The sequence below is a fragment of the Chroicocephalus ridibundus genome, chromosome 4, assembly GCF_963924245.1.
Source record: "Chroicocephalus ridibundus chromosome 4, bChrRid1.1, whole genome shotgun sequence".
In the NCBI taxonomy this organism is placed as follows: Eukaryota; Metazoa; Chordata; class Aves; order Charadriiformes; family Laridae; genus Chroicocephalus; species Chroicocephalus ridibundus.
The window spans coordinates 59,915,733-59,940,842 of NC_086287.1; the positions used below are offsets into that span (position 1 = coordinate 59,915,733).

Here is a 25,110-nt window from a genome sequence, read left to right on the forward strand (position 1 = left end):
GAGACATGCCAGTACAAACCATATTGGTAAAAAGATCAAGTAAAAGGGCAGACTTCATTTTAGCCAGTGAGAGAATACATGCATCGCAGCTCGGCTGTGGGCTCGGAGGCCAAGGAAACCTTTGGTGAGGGGCTGCTGCTCAACAGACAAGGGGTATAATTTTTTCACCTGGAAGAGCTGCATCTTCCCGAAGAGGGAAGAGCCTCCGAATCCCTCCTGTGAGCTCAGGAAAACATTTTGAAAAATTTTCCCTTCTTCAGATAAAGAAGTCATTAAGTTTTCTATTCCTCTGAGTCCCAGTGCTTCCCATTCCCAGAGGCATAACATTGAGCCTAATCACCAACTAGAACAACCGAGGCCTTTATTTTGGTGTAAAGCTGCAAGAAAAAAAAGAAAGTCTCCTGTGTATCCAGCTGTAACACTTGCATGATTGTAAGAAAAATGGAGGAACCCTCAAGTGATTTCCAAATCTGCGTCTTCCTTTTTCCTATAATGAGTGTGATGCATAATTTACACAGGCAAGAAAACATATGAAGCTGATTATTTTTTTTCTTTCTGTTTGTTTTCATTCAGTTGCAGAAGGGCTGGAACTCCAGAAAGCTGAGATAAGAGCCCTACCCTTTCCTCGGTGCGGTGAGCATGGAGGGGAACGCGAGTACTCAAGGTAGAACCATGAGAATTTAATTGGGTCTTTCCAGCAGCTATCAAAGAAAGACGTCTCGTCTCTTTCCTGTTTTTGAAAAGGAGGAGCATGAAATGCTCAGCGGTGTGGGGGGCAATCCCGGTCCCAGTCACCCAGATACTTGCCCACACCCAGGACTGTGGTAATAAAGTGCTGACTACAACTGGTATTATAAAAATTCCTCCCTGGATGCCGTAGACACAGGGATGGTTTTGCATATCTGGAAGCCTCGCTGGGCGATGACATATTTCCTCTTTGGGTTGACTCATGAGCTGGTTGCTATGAAAGTTGGAAGCACTTTCATGCTGCCTGCTGCAAGTATATTTCATGAAAAGAGAGAAAAATCTCAATATTCTTTCTGGAATCACTGGTTTGACCCTTTCACTTTTGCAATTGGTAAGCTTTGACATTTATTAAATAGCTTATTAGTGGCAGAAGCATTGACGATAAAATTTGTGTGTACAATTTGAAGCAAACAATCTCCTCTCTTAATCCGGCCTTCAAGGGCTGAAGTAAACAACTGCATTTCAAGGGAACGCTAGCAAGAAAAGAAAAGTCTGTCGGGTGCTACTTTTTCATAAGCCATGGGAGAAAACTTTTAACAGTCTAAAAGCTCTAAGCCTCGAGTTGTTGTGGGGAGATAACAGCTCTGTTAATTAGATGATCAAATATTACTTTCTTAGTAAATTCTTGCATTGGTCTGGGATGGCTTGGGCTTGTTTATAAGACATGCGGCTCTTCTTTTGAGCATTTATAGTGAAAATTTTCCAGCAAGTTATTTAATATAATTGCCATAATTCTCTAATCCATATATTTCATCAATGTCGTGTGTTGATTATGACCTGGCTCAGGGTATTTATCTGTGCCGATTTTCAGCAGCTCTTGGGGAAAAAAAGAAAAGGTCTTTTCACGCTGTGCAAGTTTGACACCGTTTCAGACCTCGCTTTCTGCCACTCGCCGGGAGAGGTGAGGCTGGTAGATCTGTGTACTTGAGCTCATCCCGAGATAGCACCGCGCCAGCACGTGGGCAGAGGGGAAAGCGAGAGGGAAGAGGCTGCATAAAGCCATTAGGGCAGCTGACAGGGACACAGGGAGCCAACCTGGCTGCCCCGCCACTGACTCCTGAGCAGGGGCAGTTTCTATGGTGATGGACAACATCTGCTGCTGCGTCTTCTCGCCCTGCCACAGGGACGGTTACATCACCCGCGAGCTGCTGACCGCCAGAGCTTACAGCCTGGTGGTTTAAGGGAAACTAAAATCACTGCTGGTCCACCTGGAGAGGTGGGCTGTAGGCAGAGTGCTCAGCGGGGTGGCAAGAGCTGGTGTGGGCAGCCACGGGGACGGTGGCAGAGCTCTGCCAGCAGAAGTCACCCGGCCCTGGAGTCAGCGCCAGCCCATCTTGCAGGGACGTGGGCTGCCCACGTTGAAATCGCTGGTGGATTTAAATCAGACCTAGCATTTCACAACGCAGTCTCTCCCTGTAATTCCCTACACAGGGCCCATATACGTTTGTATATTGTACAGCTCCTTCACAGCCCGCAGTACTTTTAACACATAATGTGCATGTTTATCTCAATGCAGAATAGACACCAATTAACACTGCTCATTAATGAGGGCACAATCAGCTTGCATAACCTTGAACCACCGAGTGCCCACAGTGATGTATGAATGAGAGGTTAACTGCAGATGACAGCTCATTTCTTTTTGTTCTTCTGCCCAGAACATCCTGCCAATACGCACATTATAAATAACGTGTTCTTGTGATGGTGGGGGGGGGGGGGGAGCATTTCAGAAGTGAGTGTCGCCTCTTTGTTTTAGGAGTGATTGCATGACATTCGGGGTTTCAGCCTGAATACCATCTATCACTACGGCTGCTGGGATCAGCTGTTTCCCCCCAGGATCTCCACTGCTGGTACCCCCGACTGCAGTCCAGTTCTGCTTTCTGAATTAGAAAGTCGAATGGGACACCGATTAACTTAAAACCCTACAGAAAAGGGCAAGTGGCATTTTTCATGTGCCTGAGACGCCCGTGCCCATGTGACTCATAGTTCACAACTCACGGAACGGTGTCATTTGTAATTCATGTAAATGCTCACTTGCTCGCCCACCCACAACCGTGTTATACACTGCTTTTCCATGCAAAACGCTCAGCCAGCGATAAAGCCCAGTTAGCATCACGCTATCTCCGCTCTCGCACAGATTATGCCACATCAGTGTTTTTTCTGTGGGGAATGTATTTACTTGCTGTAAGGAGCCATCTAGTGAGAGTTTACTGCACATAAAATCAAAGTAACCGTTTCTTTACTGTTTCCAGGCAATACCAAAAGAAAAAAGTGCTATTTATTTTTTTCCTCTTCCCCACCACCACCCCCTCACAGCCCACATGCTACTGCTGCACTCAAGCCACAGCTAAAGCAAACAGCTTGAGCAGGTGAGGCTGCGCGGGATTGAATGCTTATTTCTCTGTCCTTCCCTTTACAAAAGACAGGGATCACATGTGCTCGCCCTCACTCAGCGCTGCTCTCGGGGTACCCCCCCTGAGTAGGAAGAGTCCCAAAGGACCTGCCCTGGGTCAGGTCCCTCGCTCGCAAGAGCGAAAGCAAAGCGAGTGGGAGGAGAATACAGGGAAGGGCCGCGCTAGGCAGAAGTGAAAGGCCTTAAAGCTGGTCCCGTTTTTAGTGTAGGGGGAATGGAAGAATAGAGACTGACGGTGAAGTGTCCTTCCTCACACAGGCAGTGATGGCATAGCCAGGAACTTAATTCAATTTACGGAAGGCTATGCCAGAGCCCCAGTTAGCAGACAGATAAAGGGAGCAGCATTTGAATGGGGGACACTTGTGTGCTCTTTTGCTTGCTTTGTTCTTGTTTTGTTCTTTAAAGAACGATGAACTTCAGCAGATGAAAATGTGAGAGTAGAGCTGAGAGTGTCTGTGCACTACAGCAATTTGGATTTATTGCTCTTGAAGCATCAAAAGCATGGCTACATTGCAAATCTATATTGTTATGCATTTTACAGTCTGCAGAAGGTACTGAACACACCAAGTTAAATATTAAGCACTCAGTCAGGGAAATGACAGCAGCTTTTCTACAGATTATGCCTTGTGCTCTGAAACTATACCCAGTGATTGTGGCTGGATGGAGGGAGGGTGTGCAGGGGCAGCATCTCTTCTTTGGGTTGTACTGAAACAGTCTCCAGGCTAAATCCGGGTGGCCGCAGGCAGCGGGGTCTCCGTCAGGGTGTGCCTGGGATGCTCCGCAGCAGGCGATATGCCGGAGTCACCATCATGACATTCACTGTGGAGCCTCCTCCAGCCCCTTCAAACCCCTTGGGGTGGAAGTTTGCGAGCAAGCAAGCAGCTCTGCATCACTTTGGGCAGCCTTATGCTGTGCTGGCAGTGGAATAACCCCTCCTGTCTCCTGCCTGCATATTTCCAGGGCTGGTTCTCAGTAGGCATCTTTTCCATCCCTCACTATCTCAGCTCTGTGCTCTCCTGCATGGTCCTCAGCCCGGTTCCCCAAGGCACAGCCAGCCAGCCCTCGATGGGAGAGCGCTGAGCATCAGCGCCGCCGTAGGGACGAAAAAAATGGCTGGCACACTAGAGGAAAGAGACTCCGAGACATTTGACACTGTGATACACAATAAGCAGGACAGTAATTTTTCACAGCTATGCTGCATATCAGGATAGGCAAAGTAATCCAACTTTTATAAACAAGCCTTTATTCTACAAAACCCAGACACTCTCTCATGCACAAGGAAATGCTCTGAATTATGAATGCCTGTCATTTTACAATAACTATTCCTTGACTTTTTTTTTTTGAAAATACAAACAATGAAACATATTTTTTTTTACAGTGAGAAAATCCCCATTTTTAGTCGGCAGAAAGTATTTGACTACATCAATGATTAATAGGTTTAATGTAATAGCTGCAACTGAAATTTGAAAAGCAAACAAGCCAAATGGAGCCGAATGGATTTGTTATAATGATTTCATTAGGGATTTTAAAAAGTTTGCTTTGTACTTGCAGTTTGTTGTCAGAAAGAATTGGCTGAATTCAGTCAAAATGGTTTGTTCTTTGTCTGTCCGTGGTCACCATAGCTACCATTTCAATCTGTTAACATATGTGGTATTATTTTGTTCCTTTCCCTTAAACTCTATTCACAGATGCTGTCAAGATTTTCCTTTGTACATATCTGATCGGTTCATGCCAGGTTTGGCTCCATGCCTTTTCAGACGAGAGCCTCTGTGATGAGGACAAGGTGGTTAGGCACTCGGTGCAGCAACAGAGACAGAAGGAGATGCTGGGGTGGGGATGGCTCCTACTCGACTACGGCATGGGATCTGTAAGAAATACCTTGGGAAGACAGTGTCAGAGGTGTACCTTTTTTCCAGAGAGGTAGGTATTCCCTGGATGGGCTGTGGCAGATCCTCAGCTGCTGTAAATGAGTATAAAAGCATTAATTTTTGTGAAGCTGCCGTGCCTGCTGATGGTCAGGTCCTGTGATGTTGCTCATTACAAAGGTTTTGGGTAAGGAGCCAAGAGATGGGAGGGAGGCACGGCTACAACATTTTAAATAAATAAGTAATAAGATTGTATAGCCTCTATTCTCTTCTTTTTTTCCAGTCTTAGAAAAGGTTCAGGTTGCCACTGAGTATGGAGGTGTCTCCACTCTGTACAATGGAGGTGATCAGAATATTTAATGGATATCAGATTATGCACATTTCACATTTTAATTGGCATTGAATGGAAAAAAGTCAGTTTTCTCTACTGATGAATGTGAAGATGATTGAGACGGCTTCATTTTCTTTCCAGCTGTGAAGGAGGCAGGTAAATATATTGATGTGAGCATGTACACAGTACAGTTTATTGTGGGAAAGCCGTAAGAGAAATCAGATAGCCTGGAAAATACACAATTTTCTTTCACAATAAAGCTCTCGCAGTAAAGAGGGAAGTTAAGGTGAGTCTGTCTCTCTTTTTTATTTTTTTTTTTCATAGTATAAAAGCCTTTGTTTAAAGCTCTGTGCATCTGATTTTCAGAGTCGCTGAGCGCCCTGCTCTCTGATTTCTTTTAACCGGAGAGGTAGGTGTTCAGCATTTCTGGCAGCCAGGGCCCCACTACTAATGCCTGCGGAGAATAGCTGGAGAAAGTGTGAGAAACATTATTGTAATGAGGGGCTAATTCTGCCTCTCCTTCCTGCCTCTCCGCGCAGATGAAAGAGTGCCTGGGAGTCCTGTTATGTGCATGGAGAAAGGGAATTCTGATTTACTGGCTCTGGCTCCCCAGGGGCAGGGATGCTTTCCTAGCACAACTCACAGTAAGTCACATCTGCATTTCCAGTATAAGGCCCATTTTTAAGGACTCCTAGTTTGGCCATAAAAATTCACTTAGCATGCATGAATAGAAACCAAATTGACAAGATAGACCATAACTGCTCTGAAAGGGCCATTAGTTCCCGTCGTATGAAAAATCCACGTTTTAAAAATGCGAGTATTGTTCACATTTGCACAACAGGCTGTAACTGTTCCTTCTAAAGTCATTATAGCCTGTACGGAAATAATAATTTTCAATATCACTATTGATACCGCAGGCATAGAAACAGCAGGAGGCAGATGCCTGTACTTGATACTAATCCAGAGCCTTCCAGTGCCTCTGAGCAGGTTTGAGTCGGTATAAACTCTAGATTTACACCCATGTAACTGAGAAGAGGAAGACCGTGGTAAAATGATTTGGTCTGATGACTGAGAGTTTGGTGCAAGGTTTCTGGTGTCCTCAGGTGAATCCCAGCAGTGCAGTGGATGTGAGAGGGTTCCAACAAGTTGTCCGTTGAGAAACACCATCCACTGCCACCCTGTGCTCAGTGCCAGTGGGGAAGGCAGGAGAAATGCATCTGTATTCGGTGCTTTTAGTGTTTAATAAGGGAAAAGCACAGGGCAGATAGGAATGTAGCTCTTTTTTTTAATTGTGATTTTAAGAGACACTAGGTCATGGCATTTTCTAAAATCGTTTCTTTTAGGTGGTGATTAATCCCTCACTTCACGCCAAATTGTGGTTTCGTTGATGTATTTTCTTTTCTTTCCCATGTTTTCATGTGTTGCAGGCTTTCTTTAGACAAACAGCAGTGAGGAGCTAAGTTTGATTTCTATCTCCTCCCCCTGAGATCACTAGCATTTGAGATTTCCAGATTATATTTGGAATGGATGGAAGAGAGAGTGTAAAATGAAAGGTTGGCTCTAGTGTCCTGATGAGTTGTGCTTTGCTGTAAGGGTGTGTTCATGGAAACACTGGGCCTGAGCTGCCTTGTACTGGTTTTACAACAAAAGGAATTCCCAGGGATTTCAGTAGGGTGATCTCCATGTTCATCAGAAGGATGTGAATAAGATGATTTTCTCCCCTCCCACATGTATGTATGGACTTACCAACCTATACATTTTTACTCTCTTACAAAAGTTTGCTTGGACCTATGACTACATGTTTTGAGGGCAATTTCAGATGAATTTCTGACAGTTCCCTTTCCCGTGGGAATGCCAGTGGTCAGAGACCCTGTCAGATACCCCTGGCTGAATTCCCCTAAGTACATCCTGTGTCATGGGAAGAGATTGGGCTGAACGGTGGAGCAAAGGGGGCTGTGCTGGCAGAAAGTCAAAGCCGGGATTTTTTGGTAGGATTTCAGGAGCGAGCAGCTGCCGCTCAGCTAGACCTCTCTTCCCCATTGCTGGGATTACCGCAACAGCAGCAAGGCAAGTGAAGAGGGACCCCCAGGGGGGCAGGAGACCACCTGGCTGAGGGACTTTGCTGCAGGATTTTCCTTGGAGCTCTGGACACCATCGTGCCTCTGTGGGAGGGTGCAGGCAGGGGGCTGCCCGCCAGGTTGCAAAGGTGGACACCTCTCCCTGGGCTGCCTTTTCTGTTCCCACCAGTGGACCCCAATGACGTGGGCCACTGGAAAGCTGTCACTGTGGAGAGTCTCACATGGAGGAGTTTTCCTGTTGGATCCGGTCAGTGCTTCTTTAATCTGTTAGCCTTGCCACTAGCAGCATCCTTCAAAGGTAATGCCACAGCACTGTGCGAGTAGCTGCTCCTGGGGAAAGCTTCTTCCCTCACTCAACTAAAAAAGAGATTGATTTAAACGCTGAAGTGCAAGGGATTGTATTGCTTGCAAAGCTTTAAAAATTAATATCTACTGTTAACCCCCTGGATGTCTTAATGTACGGCATCCAATCTTTGTCCCATTAGGTCTTGTGACAAAGAGCTCCCCGAAGGGATTGCGTGCATTTCTTGTTTGAAATCTCCTGTGAGAAAAATTAAGTTATTGGACTCCCGGTCACCCTGAAAACACTGGCAGCTCTGCCCTGCAACTCCGACTCCCCTCACAGGCTTTAGCATTGCGCGCTGGTTGCCCCGCTGCCGAGATGGTGATGATGGAGAGAAGTGAAATGAATGACGTTTACAAAAGGAGAGGGGTATCTTCCCAGGTAAGCGCTGTGCTAGCTGCAATCATCCCTCTGATGAAGTGGCTCCCAAAAAGGAAATATTTTTTCCGCATTTGTTTTTTTTTAAGGAGCGATGAATCTCTTCGCACCTTGTGTTTCTCTTCTGATATGGAGATTTTCTACTTAAACGCAAAACTGAGCAGAGCAAACTCATCAACTTTCTACTCTGAAAGCCTCAGATGAGGCTCTCTACTCTGATTTTGCTACGTGCCTCCTCCTCATCCTCAGGAAGGGAAAGGTGCCTGTCCCACCTCATACAAGGCTTGGTTTCTGTGAGAAGGCACCAACTATGAAGGGGTTAATAACGCCAGAGCCCAGCTCCTGCCTCACCCCCTCTCACTGCTGTCCCTTCCCACTTTCTCCTCCTGGGCTCTTCAGGGTGTCAGGGTGCGGGGCAGAGAGGGACTCGGGGTGCTGCTGCTGGAGGTGTCCCCGCTCCGGAGCCCCTCTGGCTGGGGAGGTGGGGGAGCGGAGGGGGAACAGGGCTCCTCAACAGCCTTAAATTTAATTAGCTGAGAGGGGCTCTCAGGAGGAAAAGGAGAGAGGGGAGTCCTGTGGAGCAACAGGGGGTGCTGGGGAAGGCCATACACCCCAGGAGCCAAATCCCGGCTAAGGGGATGCTGACAGTAGCGTGTACAGATGGGTGACTTCTGTTCCCCTCAGCGGTGAAATAGTGTGGACGCTGAAACAAACCCAGTGGTGTCTGCGTTCACACTTCGCTGGGATAGACCAGGGTGTTCTCTGCAACTCTGCAACTCTGCCTGCGCCAAGATGTCGTGTGTTTGTCCCACTGCTCCCCCTGGCATCGCCAGCATCTGCCTGTGCAGGATTCCAGTCCCATCCTCTCCCTCCTCCCAAGGCCAGCTCCTAGTGCCTCCCCTCTGGGACAGCCAGGAGCCCTGCTCCAGGCCATGACGGGGATTCCTGTGCTGCTGTGGCCCCCCTGGCTCCGCCATGCTCACCCTGCAGCTGCCAGCAGCCCTTCTCCTGCCTCCCCCCTGCTGATCCACCCCCAGCTGCCTCTCTGCACCCTCTCACTCCCACCACGGTCCTCCCCATATTTTTTCCCCTGGCCTCCCACTCACTACAGGATATGAGCCGTTCTCTCCAGTGGGAAATAAAAGTTTGGATTAAAATTTGCCGTATTATTCCTTCTCTAAAAGCAGCTTTCAGGCTGAAAAGCTCCAAGGACAAATTTCCAAAGGAGTTCAGGAGATTTAGGGACAGATTTTTAAGGTCTTTTAGTTACATTAAAATGAAATTAGATGCCCCTTGGGATTTTTTCAGCAGAATGAGGTGGTTTTTAAATTTGCATATGATGTCTGTTTACATCTTTAGGCATTGAAATGCTTCCAGAGATTTGGGTTTTGAACACCTAAGTCCCCTTGAAACTAAAGAGAGCCAGGCATTGACTCCCGTACATTCCTTCCAAATTCCAGCCAAAATTGTTGTCGAACTTGGAGCACGAAGTTCTAATGTAAGAGATTATGAACCCGATTTCCGCTCTGCTTTAGCAGGCAGCTTAGCACCAGGGAAAAAAAATCACAACCCGTAGTGTTGACTGTATAAACATCTTGTTCAAAGGGTAACATTTTCCTGATTAATAGCCTTTCAGTATTAAAAACAATCAGTCCAGAACATGATTAATTGTCCCTTCTACTACTAGTAACCAAATATATGTCTGTGTATATATGTACATACATATATATATATACACTCGTGTAAACACACAGGCACATTCTCACTGGGGTAAGCATTTTCAGTGTGTCTGTTTTCAAGGAAATTACAATACGCAGGAGGTGAGAGCTGCTTTTTACAACTCAGGCAAACGGGAAGGGTTTTAGCTCGTGTAACCCTTTGTTGCAAGAACTAGCAGCCCCAGGGCTGCGGGATGAGCATTGCTGTCCTGGTGAAAGGCACGAAACACTCACCTGGGCAGGGAGAAGACCAAGGAAGAGGCAGAAGAAACTTTGCTTTTTGTCCGCGGGATGAAGGCTGCTCAGTTGTTGGGCATCCCGGCTGCGTTTCTCCTTCCTCTGTATTTTACTTGTGGGACTGATAGGGTTAATGACAATAAAAAGTTTTCATTTAAAAGTTGGCAAGGAGAGGTGCTTTTCCCCTGATAAAGATAACCAAATTTCAAGAATTCTTTAAAAAGACAGTCCTGTCTGGTCCAACCTGTTAGGCTCCAGCAAACACTTAACAGTGCGACCGTCTTTAAACAGAAAAGACTTTCCCCCTGTCCCTTTCGCTCTGATACCTAAAGAGCTGAACAGGTTAACCATTACGTTACAGCAACATCCAGAAATTGCAGTCAAGCTCAGGGGTGAGGAAAAACGTCATCCTTGCTTTATGTGATTCAGTCTGCTACAGATCTTATGTGAAACTCCTCCTGATCCTACACACGGCTCGATGAGCCTCAGCAGGACACAGGGGTGTGTGCACTTGTGTTGGGTTTGTGGCAAGGTTTTGGTAGCAGGGGGGCAACAGGGGTGGCTTCTGTGAGAAGATGCTAGAAGCTTCCCCCATATCTGACAGAGCTGGTGCCAGGCAGTTCCAAGATGGACCTGCTGCTGGCCAAGGCTGAGACCATCAGCAATGGTAGTAGGGCCTCTGTGATAACATATTGAAGAAGGGGAGGGAGGGGAACCCAAAACGGTGCAACCGCAGCTGGAGAGAGGAGTGGGAATATGTGAGAGGAACCACTCTGCAGACACCAAGGTCAGTGACAAAGGACGGGGAGGAGGTGCTCCAGGCACCTGAGCAGATTCCCCTGCAGCCCATGGTGAAGACCATGGTAAGGCAGGCTGTCCTCCTGTAGCCCATGGAGGTCCACAGTGGAGCAGATATCCACCTGTAGCCTGTGCAGGACCCCACACCAGAGCAGGTGGATGCCCGAAGGAGGCTGTGACCCCGTGGAGAGCCCATGCTGGAGCAAGCTCCCAGCAGGACCTGTGTCCCTGTGGAGAGAGGCCACACTGGAGCAGGTTTGCTGGCAGGACTTGTGACCTCGTGGGGGACCCACACTGGAGCAGTCTGTTCCTGAAGGACTGCACCCCATGGAAGTGACCTACGCCAGAGCAGTTCATTAAGAACTGCAGCCCATGGGAATGACTCACGTTGGAGAAGTTTGGGGAGAACTGTCTTCCGTGGGAGGGACCCTATGCTGGAGCAGGGGAGGAGTATGAGGAGTCCTCCCCCTGAGGAATAGAAGTTGTTGCTCTTTTGGCATTTGCAGTAGTCAGAGACTTCAAAAAGTGCATTCACTGTTGCTGCTGAAAAATAAAACACAATTCTGTATTTTGTGTACAGTCTCTGTGTACACACTCGCCTACGCTCTGTGAAGAGTTTTCTTTATGGCCAGAAAAGAATTTTTCAAAGTTTCCTTCAAGAACAACACCAAAATCTGTAGCACTGTGTTGGGACACTCTCAAAACTTCAGGCTTTTAGCCTGAGTGGAAAGAAACCAAACGCCACCATTAAGGAAGCAAAAACAAACACAAAAAAAAATCTTAATGGTTAGAAGTAAAAAGCTTCATCAGCATGGGAGGTGTTATGTTCATGGCTCATGAGTTTCTGCAGAAAAGTTTGAAAAAGAGAACAGCAGCCCTGCTGGGGATGAAGAGGGTGTTGTTGGCCTTGGACAACACCTGTGACAGGCGCAGGCTGGCTGTGACAGTGACAGCCCTGAGACTGCCTGCTCTGGGGACACACACATGTGCACACTGCACACACACACACTCCCCTTGGCACCCAAGGGAGAGGGATCCACTCCTGTTCCTGGGCATCTCCTCATCTTCTGCCAGGGATAAGGAACCGCCTGGTGAGCGGGCGGGAGCATCAGAGTGTGCCCTGCCGTCCCAGGCAATGGCTTTGGCATGGGTGGCATCAGTCGTGGTGCTGCCAAGCAGAGGTGGGGCGACACAGGATGCACTGCTCCTCCAGCTGCTCTGATGGGATGGTGCTGCTCAACCTTGCTCCTGTGGGAACGGTGCTGCTCAGACCTGCTTTTATGGGAATGGTGCTGCTCAATCCTGCTCTGATGGGATGGTGCTGCTCAATCCTACTACAACGGGATGGTGCTCCTCCACCTGCTCCTATGGGATGGTGCTGCTCAATCCTACTCCAACGGGATCGTGCTCCTCCACCCGCTCCTATGGGACAGTGCTGCTCAACCCTGCTCCTATGGGAATGGTGCTACTCAACCCCACTCCTGGGAGGGGCAGGGCCAGGGCCACAGCTTCAAGAGAGGCAAACAGTTGTGAAGCGCCAGCAGTAAACGTCGTTTCAACAGTTTAAAAGAGTGAAATTGTGTTATAAATATTTTAGATGATTGACTTAGATTTTAGTCCTGGGGCCTAAGTGGGTAACGGCTATGAAGAGAGGAGGAGGGAGGGAGGGAGAGGAAGTGAAGGAAGACCAAAATTAGTCCCCGATTTGCAAAGCCGTACACACGTGTCCCCTGCGTAAGCACATTTGTGGTCTCAGGTTCAAGTTGAATACTCAGGTGTGCTTCGGTCTAATTCTTGGGTGAGCTTTTTTTTTTTTTCAGGGCTAAGACTTGCAAAGCAGAGTGAAAAACCTTTCAAATTCCACTCAAGCTCATTTTTAAATGAAAAATCAGGTGTTCCCTTCCTGCCCTTGGAGTAGAAACACTGGAGTACAGAGAAAGATAATGAACACCCTGCCATGTTTGCATTCCTGTCTATCATGAAAATGTCTTCTGTGCTAAAGAACTAATACGCTTTGCACCGGGAAATGTTCGTGGCTGTCAGCGCTGGGGTTTCAGAGCATCGCTAATTATTCCCCTGATTTAGAACTGATATTTTTAAAGAGTGTAGGATCAAGAGTTGCCATCATAAAATTAAGTTCTGTGAGCTAGAAAAAAGTTATTTTTATGTAGTGTAACTAACTTCTTTTTTTGTGCTGTAAATAAATAGATGTGGTGAATAAATATTCACAGGTACCTGCATGTGTACATGAAGGAAACAGTATGCATCTGTCAGTATACACACACAACACATACAGGGAGTATAGAGGGGAAAGTAAATATTGAAAAGAGGTCACTAGAAACTAACATGCATTTCAGAAAGGTGTTTCTTTCTCTAATTTGAATGGAGCGAATAGCGCATGAAAATTAACGAGGACCCTTTCCAAACCACTACCCAGCAGTGAAATCATTTTGATAATCTTGAGCACGATACAGGAAAGGCAGGGTGAGACCAGCGCTACAGACGGTAGCTCTCCCTCAACAGCTCTTTCCCCCTCCCCCTGAGCAAATTCTCTCGGATTAAAATGGCAGAGGGAGGAGGGGAGTGGCTGGGGACAGTTTGTCTGATACGAGATAACCGCTGCTAGTCAAATTGCACTTTTAATTGCACGGGACAATAAAAAAAGAAACCAACACAAAAAAAACCCCAACAACCCAACTTGCTACAGAAGTTAATTTGAATGAAAATAGAAGACACGCCTCACAAGCTGCTTTCCATGATTATGTATTGTTTTCCCTCACCCCGCTGTACAGTTCCAGTCGCAAATAAAAGCGAGCAGTTTGTGTACTTTTGTTGCCCATTTTTGCCCGGACGGGTCCAAATCCCCGTCCCCATTGTCCCTCCTAATCCATTCCTCCTCGGAATGTGCAGGGTTTGACGGGAGCCTCGTGCGACAGGGAAAGGAAAAGTGCTCTCACTTCCCCTTTTGTTTCCTTCCCGGTTTTGGGGAGCGCTGCCGTGCGAGGCCGATGGCGGGGCAGCACCCACGCTGCGGGGCTGCACCGGGGGAAGGCACGACGGCGCGGGACGGCGGCTACGAGGGTGGCCATGCGGGGAGGGCTTCTGTGCCGTGCCCAGGCCTTCGCGGGCAAAGGGGCTCCTCGGCGGCCTCAGCCATGGGGCCTTGAAATTCGGGGTGTGGGGTGGGCTGCTCGCACTGGGCCCAAGGAGCGGCTCTCGACTCGGCAGAGGAGCCCCTGGAGGCCTCAGGAGTTTCTTGAGGGGACCCCGGGGCGACCCCCAGCCTGGGGCAAGGGCTTCGGCGGCTCCTCGTGACTGTGAGACACCCCGGCCGCCGGCCCTGCCTGCGGGGGGAGCCAGCAGCACCCTGCTGGCGGCGCCTAGCCCTGCTCTGGGCTGCGTCCCCAAGGCGGGGGGAGCCCGTCCGGGTGGTGCTCGTTTCCCGGCTGGCTGCTCTCACCCCCTCAGGGCTCCGCTCCCGGGACAGGGGGGTCATCCCCCCGCCCACTATCCCCTCAGCATCGCTCCCGGCCGGCCAGGCCGCCCCCCTCAGCTCTCCCCAGGGCACTCCCGGTCGCTGGATCCCCCCCACCCCCTCGGAGAACTCCTTCCCCCCGCGCGGAGCGGCCGACCCTACCGGCGGGGACCACCCCGGACAGGTCGAGCAAGCGGCCAACAGCCACCAACCCTGCCCGCCCCAGCAACCCCAACCACGGCCCCCGGGCACCGGGGGCTTTGTATGGAGCCCATTCAAACCACGCCGTAACCTTCCGCCGCGGCGGGGGGGAAGAGGGGGGAAAGTAGTCCCTCGCCACCCTCCTCCCGGAGCTGAGTTCACAGCGGGGCGGCGGACTGCACTGCCGCCCCCTCGGCGGGCCGGGCCGGGGAGAAGCCGCTTCGGCGGGGGCGTACGAACCCGCCTCTCCCCCCCGCTCCGCTCCGCCGTAGCCCTCGGGAGGAGAGGTATCGCTGGGCGGAGAGATCGCGGAGCCCTCACACGTACAGCCCGGCGATACGCCTCCACCTAACTCAGCAAACGGAAGCGCCGGGCCGGCAGGATGGACAGGAAGCGCCGCCCAATGAGCGGGCGGGCTGGCCTCCCAAAATCTAGGTTCAGCCAATGGGAAGGGGGCGGAAGGCGGGGCCGGGTGAGCAGGCAGCAGCGCAGGTTGAACGGAGTCCCAGCGCAGGGCTGGGATGAGCCTCAAACTTCGGGGCGATCGCGGTGGGGGATGTAGCAGCAGCGCCGCCGCCGCTCACCGGCCCGCCCCGGCTCCCGCCCGCCCTCGGCGCCTCCCCCAGCAGTTTTTAAACTCCGACCCCCCCCCTCCGCCTTTCTTCTTTTCCACACCCCCCACACCCCCCCCCCCCGCTTTTCCTCCCCTAGATGCCAGCCATGATCGAGAAGGGCCCGGAGGTCTCGGGGAAACGGCGGGGCAGGAACCACAACGCCGCCGGGGGGAATAATAACAACAACAACGGCGGCAGCAAAAGTTTATCCGCCGCCCCCAACGGCAACAGCAGCGGCAACTCGTGGGAGGAGGGGAGCTCGGGGTCCTCCAGCGATGAGGAGCACGGTGAGGAGCGGGGAGGGGGGGATGGCGGTGTGTGGTAACTGAGGGGAAAGGAGGCGGGGGGGGGGGGAGGTAGGGGCCGGGCGGGCCCACGCGGGTAACGCTTCTCCCTCTGCCTCCCTCAGCTGGCGGCGGGATGAGGGTCGGGCCGCAGTACCAGGCGGTGGTCCCCGATTTCGACCCCGGTAAGTCTTTATTATATTTTTTTTAAAGGGGGCGACTTCCCCCACCATCCATTGCTTTGGACCCCCCCCGATGAGCGGAGCCCTGGGGGGGGGGGCGGGTACCGCTCATCGGGGCGGGGGGGGTTTCCAAAATTAATCCCTACTAATTTCAACCCCCAACACCCAAAGCAAGAACAAGGACCCCCCCTTCCTCCCCCCCCCCTCCGACACACACGGTTGATAAAAGAAGTCTCGATGCTTTCCAGAGGGCGCTTTGCAGGCAGGGAGGAACAGGGAAGCTGGCAGGGCTGGAGGAGGCAGGAGATGGCAGTTGGGTGGTTTTTTTTTTTTTCTTTTTTTCTTTCTTTTTTTTTTATTATTTTACCCCCTCTTGGACTCCTCTGTCTATAGACTCGGTAGTAAGGGTGGAACTAGAAGGCATCAAGTTGTGAATATAATTTTTTTTTTCCGAACATATTTAGAAGCGACTTGGGTCGGTATTTTAATTTTCTTGCCTCCTAAGAAGCTGCTCGCCCCCCCCCCCCCCCCCAAAAAAAAAAAAATAAAAAATGTTTCACATTCCAGCTATTCTGCTGCGGTTCTTTGTAAGCTTATTTAAAGTGGTATGGAAGCAAATTTTGAGCAAACAAAGGAATTGGGGCTGTGCTGAAAGGCAGGTGCTGGAAGCACGTTAGTACTGATGTATCTCCGTGTATAGAAAGACAGGCTGTTGACCTCCTTAGTTTGAAATCTAAGCAATGTTTGGTTTTTTTTTGTATTGTTCCTTTTTAAGTGGAGGTTGAAGCTAGCAAAAACGCTCCTGTCTGGAGATCTTAGCGTTTGGAGTTGTCCCTTTGCCCAGCCCAAACTTAATTGAATCCTCCGCACCTCTTGCCTTAAAACAAAAAGAATGGTGTGGAAAGACACGGTGTCTCCTTATCGAATAATCCTGAGAGTTACTATTGTGTGGATTCAGGAAAAAGGTTCCTCGTGGATCGTCCTCAGACTGTACGCTAATATGTTGGATGCCTTTTTTATTATTAAAGATATGTGTTCTTAACTGTTAAGGCCCCGGGGTGTGTGTGTGTGTGTGGGGGGGGGGGTGCGCAAAGAGGCTTTTTTTCTTAAGTTCAATATTACTTGTACTTATTTACAGGATAATTTTTTCCCCACTCCTTCCCCTCTTCATTTTCGTGACAAAATAAGATACAAGGTCTTGGCACATGGGAACTCCATTTCTTGGTTGACCAGGAGGAGGAAGGGAGGAGGAGGGGGAAGGAGGAGGAGAAAAAGTGGGGGGGGAGGGAGGGGGAGCTGTTAGTTAGGCAGCAGTTGACACTGTTTTTCAATCTGTAGGTCAAACACGATGTTTCTGTAACACACAACGCGCATCACACTGGCTATTAGCCAGGTATCACAACAATACTTCAGCTTTTCGGTCACCCCTGTGAATTACACTCTTTTGTGTAATTCATTTCTCTAACATAATAGATGGAGGGGAAAAAAAAATACATGCCCCTTCCTCATTATTATGTTCTCGGTTATATATTGTTCTGGTTTTAACTTATAGATGTACGGTGACCTATACAAAGGTTACTGCTTTCAGTGCTGTGTGGAGTGGAAGGGAGGGGGAAGTGTCTGATGTGGGGAAACAATTTTTTTTTCTGAGTAATATCTACCCTAACACAGCATCAGCAGGCGCTCTTCTTTGAGTACACAGTGTAGTATAGCAAGCTCTTTGCAGTAGATTCACCCGAAGTAAATGATCGGTCTTCTGATGACCTGAATGGGCATTGGGATCCCCCTTTATTGGCCTCTCTATTTTTTCTTCTTCTTTTTTTTTTCCCCCTCCTTAAAAGTATACTTCTTAATTAACAAGTTTGAGGTGAACTTTTGTCTGCTTGTGTATTGAAGAGTTGGTTTCCTGGCCTGTGGAATTATGCGGGAATAATTTTGCAACATTGTTCCCTGAATTTTGTGATCTCTTCTGGGTCCTGAAGGCTAAATAGCCACGTTGTGTTTATTTGTTATGCCTCTTTTGTTTCCCTGTTTAAGAAAGAAAACCCTAAATAAGCCTAACACACGCTGCACTAAGACCTTTTGACTGAAACTGTTAAGTTGTCCCGTATCACTGGTAATTTTAAAGTTAAATTGATTGAATAGCGTTACCAGAGGGCGCAGATACTGTGTCTGTTTCTCACTAGAAATTTTAGGGGCTGGTTGACCAAAGGATCCTAAAGCTTGAAGGTTTCTTGGTGTCGTGTTGCAGAGGCTTTCACCTTCAGATTAGCTGTCTGGTAAAATGCGGAGGGCTCATCCCGCTCTAGCTGTGTCTGAGGGGAAAATGGCACAGACTAGGCCTTGTGTGTATTTTTTTTTTTAACTTAATGTTCAGTTATACCTCGGGTTTGGCTGAGGTATATCTGTAACTGCTGATTCTTACATCAGCATTCTTATGTGGGAGTTCCTCTGTCCCCATGCAGAGGGGCAGAGAAAGCATTTAATTTTGTTTCACTTCTCAACCACATGTGAGCTGTAGGAAACAGCAATAAAATTAGGAAAGCTTTTCTGAAATCCTTATCTGTGAGACTATGTGAGAAGAGGGAGGTAGAGTGAGGCAGTGGTGGGATGTTGGGCTGGGTTGCATGAATTAAATAGCTAGAGAAGAGCAAAAAAGTACCAAATGGTATGGCCTGAAAGTGAAGAGAGTGTTACCTTAACAATTGCCTAGGTTTAGGGAGGGAAGGGACCTCAGCACCTTTTGGTTAGCACAGAGGAGGACAGAGAGTGCTTGTCTCTCCCTTGTTTGAGCAGAGTATGAGGAAAATGGTTAAGGGTTGTGGTTCTTTGTTTTTGCTTAATCCTTAGAACCAGAAAATAACAAATTCTCATTCTGGATTAAAATATTTTGGTGCAAGTTTTTAATTCTCCTTATGGCTAAAACTTGCTGTGGCAGTGGCTGAGAAAGGGCCTGATGTGATTCTTTGACTGTAAAAATCCCAGTGGCTGGAATCCTATAGCAGATGGTCCTTACTCACAGCCCCTTCAGTAAATGTCTTAATGGTGGCAAAGCCTACAGGTTCTTTGCCAAAAGTAATGTTGCTATCTTTCTTATGTATCCCAATCTCTCCTTACTTCAGGAAAGTAAGTTCTCACTACATTGATCCTACTTCTTTTATTCTCTCAAAAACTTACACCTCTGTTATTATTGTATAGTACTTACAACTCTGTTATTATTTGTATAATAAGAATAGTTGTACAGTAAAGGCAAGGCTTTTGCAGAGGCAAAGTGTTTATTAAACAAGCCGATTCAAGCAGGGAGAAGAACAGGCAAAACTTTTTGGGATGAAAATACCATGACAGAGCTCACTAGAATCAGTAAAACTTGCAATTGAGCTGTGTTTCACTGTTTGGCCTTGATTTCACAGATGTGATGTGAAAAATTGCTATTGTCTCTCCTATTTCTTCTCTTATTGGAGCTTGGAGTCAAATATTTGCAAGCCTAAAATTCAGGCCTAGCACTAAAGAAAGACTGGTATCAGTAGGTCAGCATTTCTTGCGATTTCTCAGTCTGAGACATCGAAGGTTTTGAAGAGGGTTCTTCTAATCCATACAAATGAAACCCACATGTCCTGTTAATGGAAAAACTCAGTGTAAGGAAACGTTGCATATCCTAAAGCTAAATAAAAATCTTCCATATGGGGAAGCACTGATATTGCACTTGACCGTTTTACTTGTTACTTATTTTCAATGTTCCAATAGCATAAATAGCAAAATAAGAGGAAGAAAACATTAGTGAGCACTTTAACACAGTGAGTGACTTCAAGTGAAGATTAAAGGTTCCATAATTTTGAGGAGTGTTAAATAACTCCCTGAAGAGAATGGTTTCTCTTGAATTTTGACACGTATTGAAGGCAGATGATCTTTTCTTTCTCCTTCATAGCACTACAACCTTAGATTCTCTCATTTGTTGTGATGGCAGTAAGAATACAGGCCACATCTTATAGCTTTGGACATCAGTTGTGTTGGTCATCTTTGTAAAGCAGCTTCTGGGGCTATTTCCAGTGGAAACAGATGAGCAAAAGCTGGTTGGACTCAATAGTGTCTTGTTGTAGACATCCAAAGTCGGGATGTGTCAGTTGGGAGACTTCAAGCCCTTGTTTGCAAAGCTGCTCTCTTCCCAGGTTTTTTTTGTTGTATTGTAACAGTTAAAGTAAAAACGTTGGAAGGAAATACTCTCTAGTGCTTCGCCCCATAGGTGCAGAAAATCTTGCTGGAAGGTGCTCACTGCCAGAAAGTCACTAGTCCTTGAGGAGCTCCTTCTTTGGTCCACGCTGTTAGCTGTGTTCTTGCACAGACACTTGATATTCCCTGACCTTCTTTCATGGCCAAGACTGTGTTGTTTCAGCATTACCAAAAATGAAGAGGGGAGTTGGAGGGGCGGGAGAAACCGACAACCCTTTTCAATGTAGTCAGAAACTCTTAACAGTATAGTTGTGTCTAAGAAGGGTGGAAAAAAAAATAACATAGTCTCTGCTGTCTCTGATCTGGAATGCCTGATAGGGAAGTGGTGGCATAGCTGTGTCTGAGGGGAGGAAGCTGGTGCATCCATCCATCCAACTCGGGCTGTTAAAATGCGCTCATGCTCTGCTCTCTCCATTTAGGATCAAAGGTGAAAGTACAATAATGGGACAGCCCCTGGGTGGCTGATTCCCCTAGAATAGCTGTATTTCTCTGGTGCTTGTAAAGGCCAGATTTCATTAGGTTGCATCTTCAGCGACTTCGTGGGGTTCTGGGCAGAAGCACCTGTATTGACCTACACAATAGGGATTATAACCCTTTAACAAGATGTTGTTAAAAGCCCCCTTATGACTTGCACTTGGCAAGTCCAGCTCCCAGCCAGCTTGTTCTGTTTCTTTGTTTGCAAATAGTCCTGCTCCTAACAGTCCTAATAGTTTGCAAATAGTCTGAGTACCCAATGACTGTAAGAGAAAATGGTGTTTACGTGAACGGACTCATTAGAAAGGGGGTGGGGAAAAAAGCGTGCTCTTCAGGTGAGACTTTGGGATCTCCATCTAAGCAAGTGGAAAAGTCAAAACCAAACTCCTGAAACTGGAAATACTGGTATCCTGGAGAGCTATCTCATCTCCTCAAATGACTTTGCCTTAAACGAAACAGGCAGGAGGAACTCCTTTAGTGCAATAGTCTCTTTGGAAAAGAAGGGAGAGTTATGGAGGATGTTTGATGTAATCAGAAATACCAAACCATAATGTACTAATGCCCAATGTGTTTGGGCTGAGAGAGGCTGCCTAGTATCTTGATAAACCAGGCGTGCCTTCGTCCTTTCACTGTTGTCTGAGGAGACGTGCATCATCCCCAACAGAAGTGTCTTTTCCCAGTTAGGTGGTGGAAAATTTGGGTATGGTGGGTTTTCTGTTAAACTATCTGGTGAGAAGAGGAGCTTTTCATCCCAGTTGTAGTTTGCTCAGACTCATACTCCCTCATGGGCTATATTTGTCTTGCCCTCCTTCCACAAGTCACAGCCTCTCTGTGCTGTACTGCAGAGCAGCTGAGAAGTTCCTCAACAGGTGCTTCACTAAAAGCTGTTGCTGAAACCTTGTTTTTTGGCTGTCTCAACCCCATGGCCATTTAGGTGCAAGTGAAGGGGGTTCTTATGGTCAGGCTGGTCCCCAACAGCCCTGGGGAAAGGGGAGATGTCTCCTGCCACCTCCTTAATGTGCTGGCAGCTCTGCCAGTGTGTGGGTGAGTCTCAGTCTTGTCTTGTTCTTCACTGATACATACTGCTGGTCCAGTCACTGTGGCAGGAGAGGGTGCACTCTTACTACACCTATACACGAGGAGAATGAAGCTGACTTGTAGATGCTGATGCTTCGGCTTATCCTCTGTTTTTTAAATCCACCCTAGACAAAAAGAGTAGCGCTCAAGCTGGGGACTTTATTATCCGTATCTCTGGCACCTCAGCAAGAGCACAGCTGTTATTTGGTGTCATACCTTTCTTACCTCTGGGCTGCTCAGCCAAGGAAGACCATGTTTAAGCCTCTGTGGCTCAGTAGTTAGCTTTCAGCCAGTCTGTTCACTTGTCCTGTGAAGGGGTGCAGAGGCTGCTGGTGGTGAGCAGAGCTCCAGCTCCACCTTATTCTAAGGGATGGCTTCGACGCTTTCTCGTTATTCAAATAGTACTGAGAACATCCTTCTCAAACCTGAATGCTGTAGTAAACAAACAAGTCTCAGTGCAGCCAAAGCCTGTGGCTTCCTTCCCTGCCTGGCACATGCAGTGTTTGTATGTGGAGGTAATAGCTGTCTCATGTACTGACAAATGTATTAATGGCTGGACTGGAATTAATACTAGGTAGAGTGAATGCTTTGTTCTTCATAGCTGGTTCCTGCTGCTTAATGAGTTGCTCTTAAAACTCTTGTTTTCAGCCCTAGTTAGGTCTGTGACTTGGCCAAGTGAAGGCTTAGAGCTCCCTGTGATTAGTCATTATAATTAGCTCGGAAATCTTTGCCTCTGTGATCAAGGTGCACTGTATAATGCTGCTTATAGTGGGCTCTAGTCCTGTCACATACCTTCAGAGTAATATAAATGACAATGCTTCGTTGGACATCTGTATGTATTTTTTTAACTATGTTGTAATATTAATATACTTTTTTTTTTTTAATATGTGCCAGGCAGGTAAATCTGAAGTAACTGGCTCCTCAGAAACTTGTGGTTAGTGCTAATCCCCGCTTCCCTTAGGTGTAGCAATTGCTGGTCATGGCCAAGCCTTGCCTTACCCATTCCAAGTGTAAGGTAAGATTGAGACATGGTGACTAATGGTTGGTTGAGTCTAGAGACCAAAAAGAAAACTTTGGGGTAGTTAGAGTGTGCTCCCTTCCCAGGAAGTCTATATCTCTTTCTGCACTGGGTGACCTTGTCTTTTGAGGCTTTGACTTGACATTATAACAAGATAAGCAATCCCGCATTCTTAAATGTTTTAACTTGAAGGAACAGTTTGAAATTCAATTATTGAAAATAAAAAGTTGATTTGTAAACTAAAATTTGTCTTACAAAAGCATTTTTTAAGGAACGTTAGGTTAGGGGTGTCTTTCTTTAAACTTTACAAGCTTTTAATTTATAGTTCCATATGTAAGTTTTGACTACTTTGTGCTTTTCGAAAGTGCAAGAGGATGTGCTCAGCCTTTGTGAAGACAGTGAAAGTTTCTCCAGCATATTCTAGAATTGGGCTGCTTTTGTGCTCCTCTCACTGTTTGTTTTGAAATGCAACAGATTGTGATGTGACTGCCTTTAAGTATTGTAGGTCAAACTCAGTAAATTTGCTTCATTGCATTCATTTTGCTTCTCATGTGAGGTTTGGAGACTAAACAACTGAGTTTAACCTACCTTTCCAAGTATCTTCAAAAATTCAGCTCTGTGCAGCAGCTTGCTCTTTGAACTTCATAAAGGAAGTATTGGTAAATGTTGCCTCTCTGGGGGGAGGAGGCTGCAGCAGTGTGATAAAATTGCGAAAATCCCCTCTTGGGAGGAAATTCTAATTTATGCTTCCCCCTTCAGCCCTGTCCTTCTATCATGCAGGTACCTCTAGGGAACATCAGCAGGATCTCCTATCTACTCTGTGTGTGTGTAACTAGGTATATCTCTAGAAAAATATTCCCCTGCCCCATTAGGGGCAGGAGGATGGAGTTGTGAGTTTTTGTCCTTAAAGTTATTTCATCTTCCTTGCCACCTCTCTTATCTCAGTGCTCTTCACCTGGATGGATTTCACAAAAAATAATCTGAGAGAGCCTACGGCTTGTTTTTGTAACGTAGTTGCCTAATTAGAGGAGTCTAACCACGTGGCTGTCTATCACAGCTTTTCAGTTCTGCTGTCTGTAGGTATCTGTGATAACCTGTCATGATAGCATGTGCATGTACTTTTAGATGACTAGATGTCTTATCAGGTTGGGGTTTAGTTCATATAGAGACTTTGATTTGAAAGTTGGGTATTGAAAATAATTAGTGTATGTGACCTTGAATTGGTGTCCTTCTAGACTTTATAACTGTAGTATGAATGCACAACATAACAAATGTGTAATCATATTTGTGGCTTCTAGGTTCAGAAATCCCTAAGGAATACATATAAACATGGCTTGCACGCAGGGGCACCAATGCCTGCCCTCCCCTCTTAACTGTTCCCTGGTGAGAGTCGCTGGAGAGGGCACAGAGACATTTTAATTCCACAGAGGGACCAGGGATGGATAAAGGCTAAGAAAAACCTCTCCTGAGTAGGAAACGGCCTCCCCTCTTGAGGAACTGAAGCGGCAGAACTGGGAAGGTCTGGTTTACATAACAGCACTGCTTTTGAAGCAACTCTTTACTTGCAGCTTTCATTGAAATGTGGAGCTATTTTCTCCTCCCTCTGACTTTCCACCTTCTTTGGGGGTCTAAACTCATCCCTCTCTTCTCATCAATAGCATCGGTTTGAGTCTTGGCCATGCATGAATGGGGATGGGGTGAGGATTTTTCACCTACTTCACACTTTGTGTTGAGAGGTAGCTGCCCCACGCAGCAGACGCTGTTGGCTGGAGTTGTATATAGTTCTGTGTTTAGGTAAGCTAACAGCTTTGTGAGAAGCTAAAAGTGCTGCATCTATAATCCAAGCTTTTTTTTTGTGCTAAACAGTGCAAATGATCTGTAGATGTCAGCGTGCATGTCTATTCCCCTGACTAATATCTCTCCATCCCTAGGAGGGGTCTGCTCTGGGTGGTTTTCGCAGGGCATAAAGGGCTGTAAAGGCAGGCATACCAGGTGTAGCGTTCATACTTTCTCAGTATTGTTTTCTGTCTGGGAATCTTAAAGATGTCCCTCCTGGGACCCTTGTGCTGATTTGTACAGCTGCCACTGCGCTGTTCGTGACAGTAGCCATGGGAACACAAGTAGGATGATACAAGTTTAAAACTCCAACTTGTTGCTAGGCAGACCCAGCTCAACGTGTGGATTAAGTAGTCTTAACAACAAAAAAAAAACCCTTTTCTGATATCCTATCTCTTTTGTGGGGGAAGACTGCTCGGCTCACCCAAAATTCTGGGTCTTTGTTTTTAGGCTGGCAGAATGAAACCAGCCCCAAAAGGGTCCCCTGACACCAGCCAACCTTGGGGGAACCCCCTCTTCTACATCTGAATAATGAGTGTGTGGGCATTGGGTGAACGGGAGTTTCAGCAGGTAGGTTTTGATGCAACCTTCTCTTAAGAACAAAGCTCTGCGTAGTAAAGCCATGTGCCATCCAGTGCAAAACTGTTGCACTGCTCATATAGTCCAAAAGTTGTAGCCTGCATTAAAATAGATACTGCTAAAAGTGACATTCACTCTAAACAAAGGTCACCGGCTTAAAATATCACAAGATCGCTTCTAAACTCTGGCTGTAAAACCTTAAAATTATGACTAAGGCAAGGTAAACACTTTCAAAACT

At 47.3% G+C, this 25,110-nt stretch overlaps 1 protein-coding gene across 1 annotated transcript in view; it reads left to right on the top strand.

The window, feature by feature from the left end:
• Positions 1–15,042: 15,042 nt before the first annotated feature.
• Positions 15,043–25,110, top strand: part of RCOR1 (REST corepressor 1) — an 88,321-nt gene continuing 78,253 nt past the window's right edge. The window contains exons 1-2 of the mRNA XM_063333082.1: positions 15,043–15,482; positions 15,605–15,664. Of these exons, the coding sequence (XP_063189152.1) occupies positions 15,293–15,482; positions 15,605–15,664 (250 nt within the window). The 5' untranslated portion in view covers positions 15,043–15,292. The remainder of the gene's footprint in view (positions 15,483–15,604; positions 15,665–25,110) is intronic.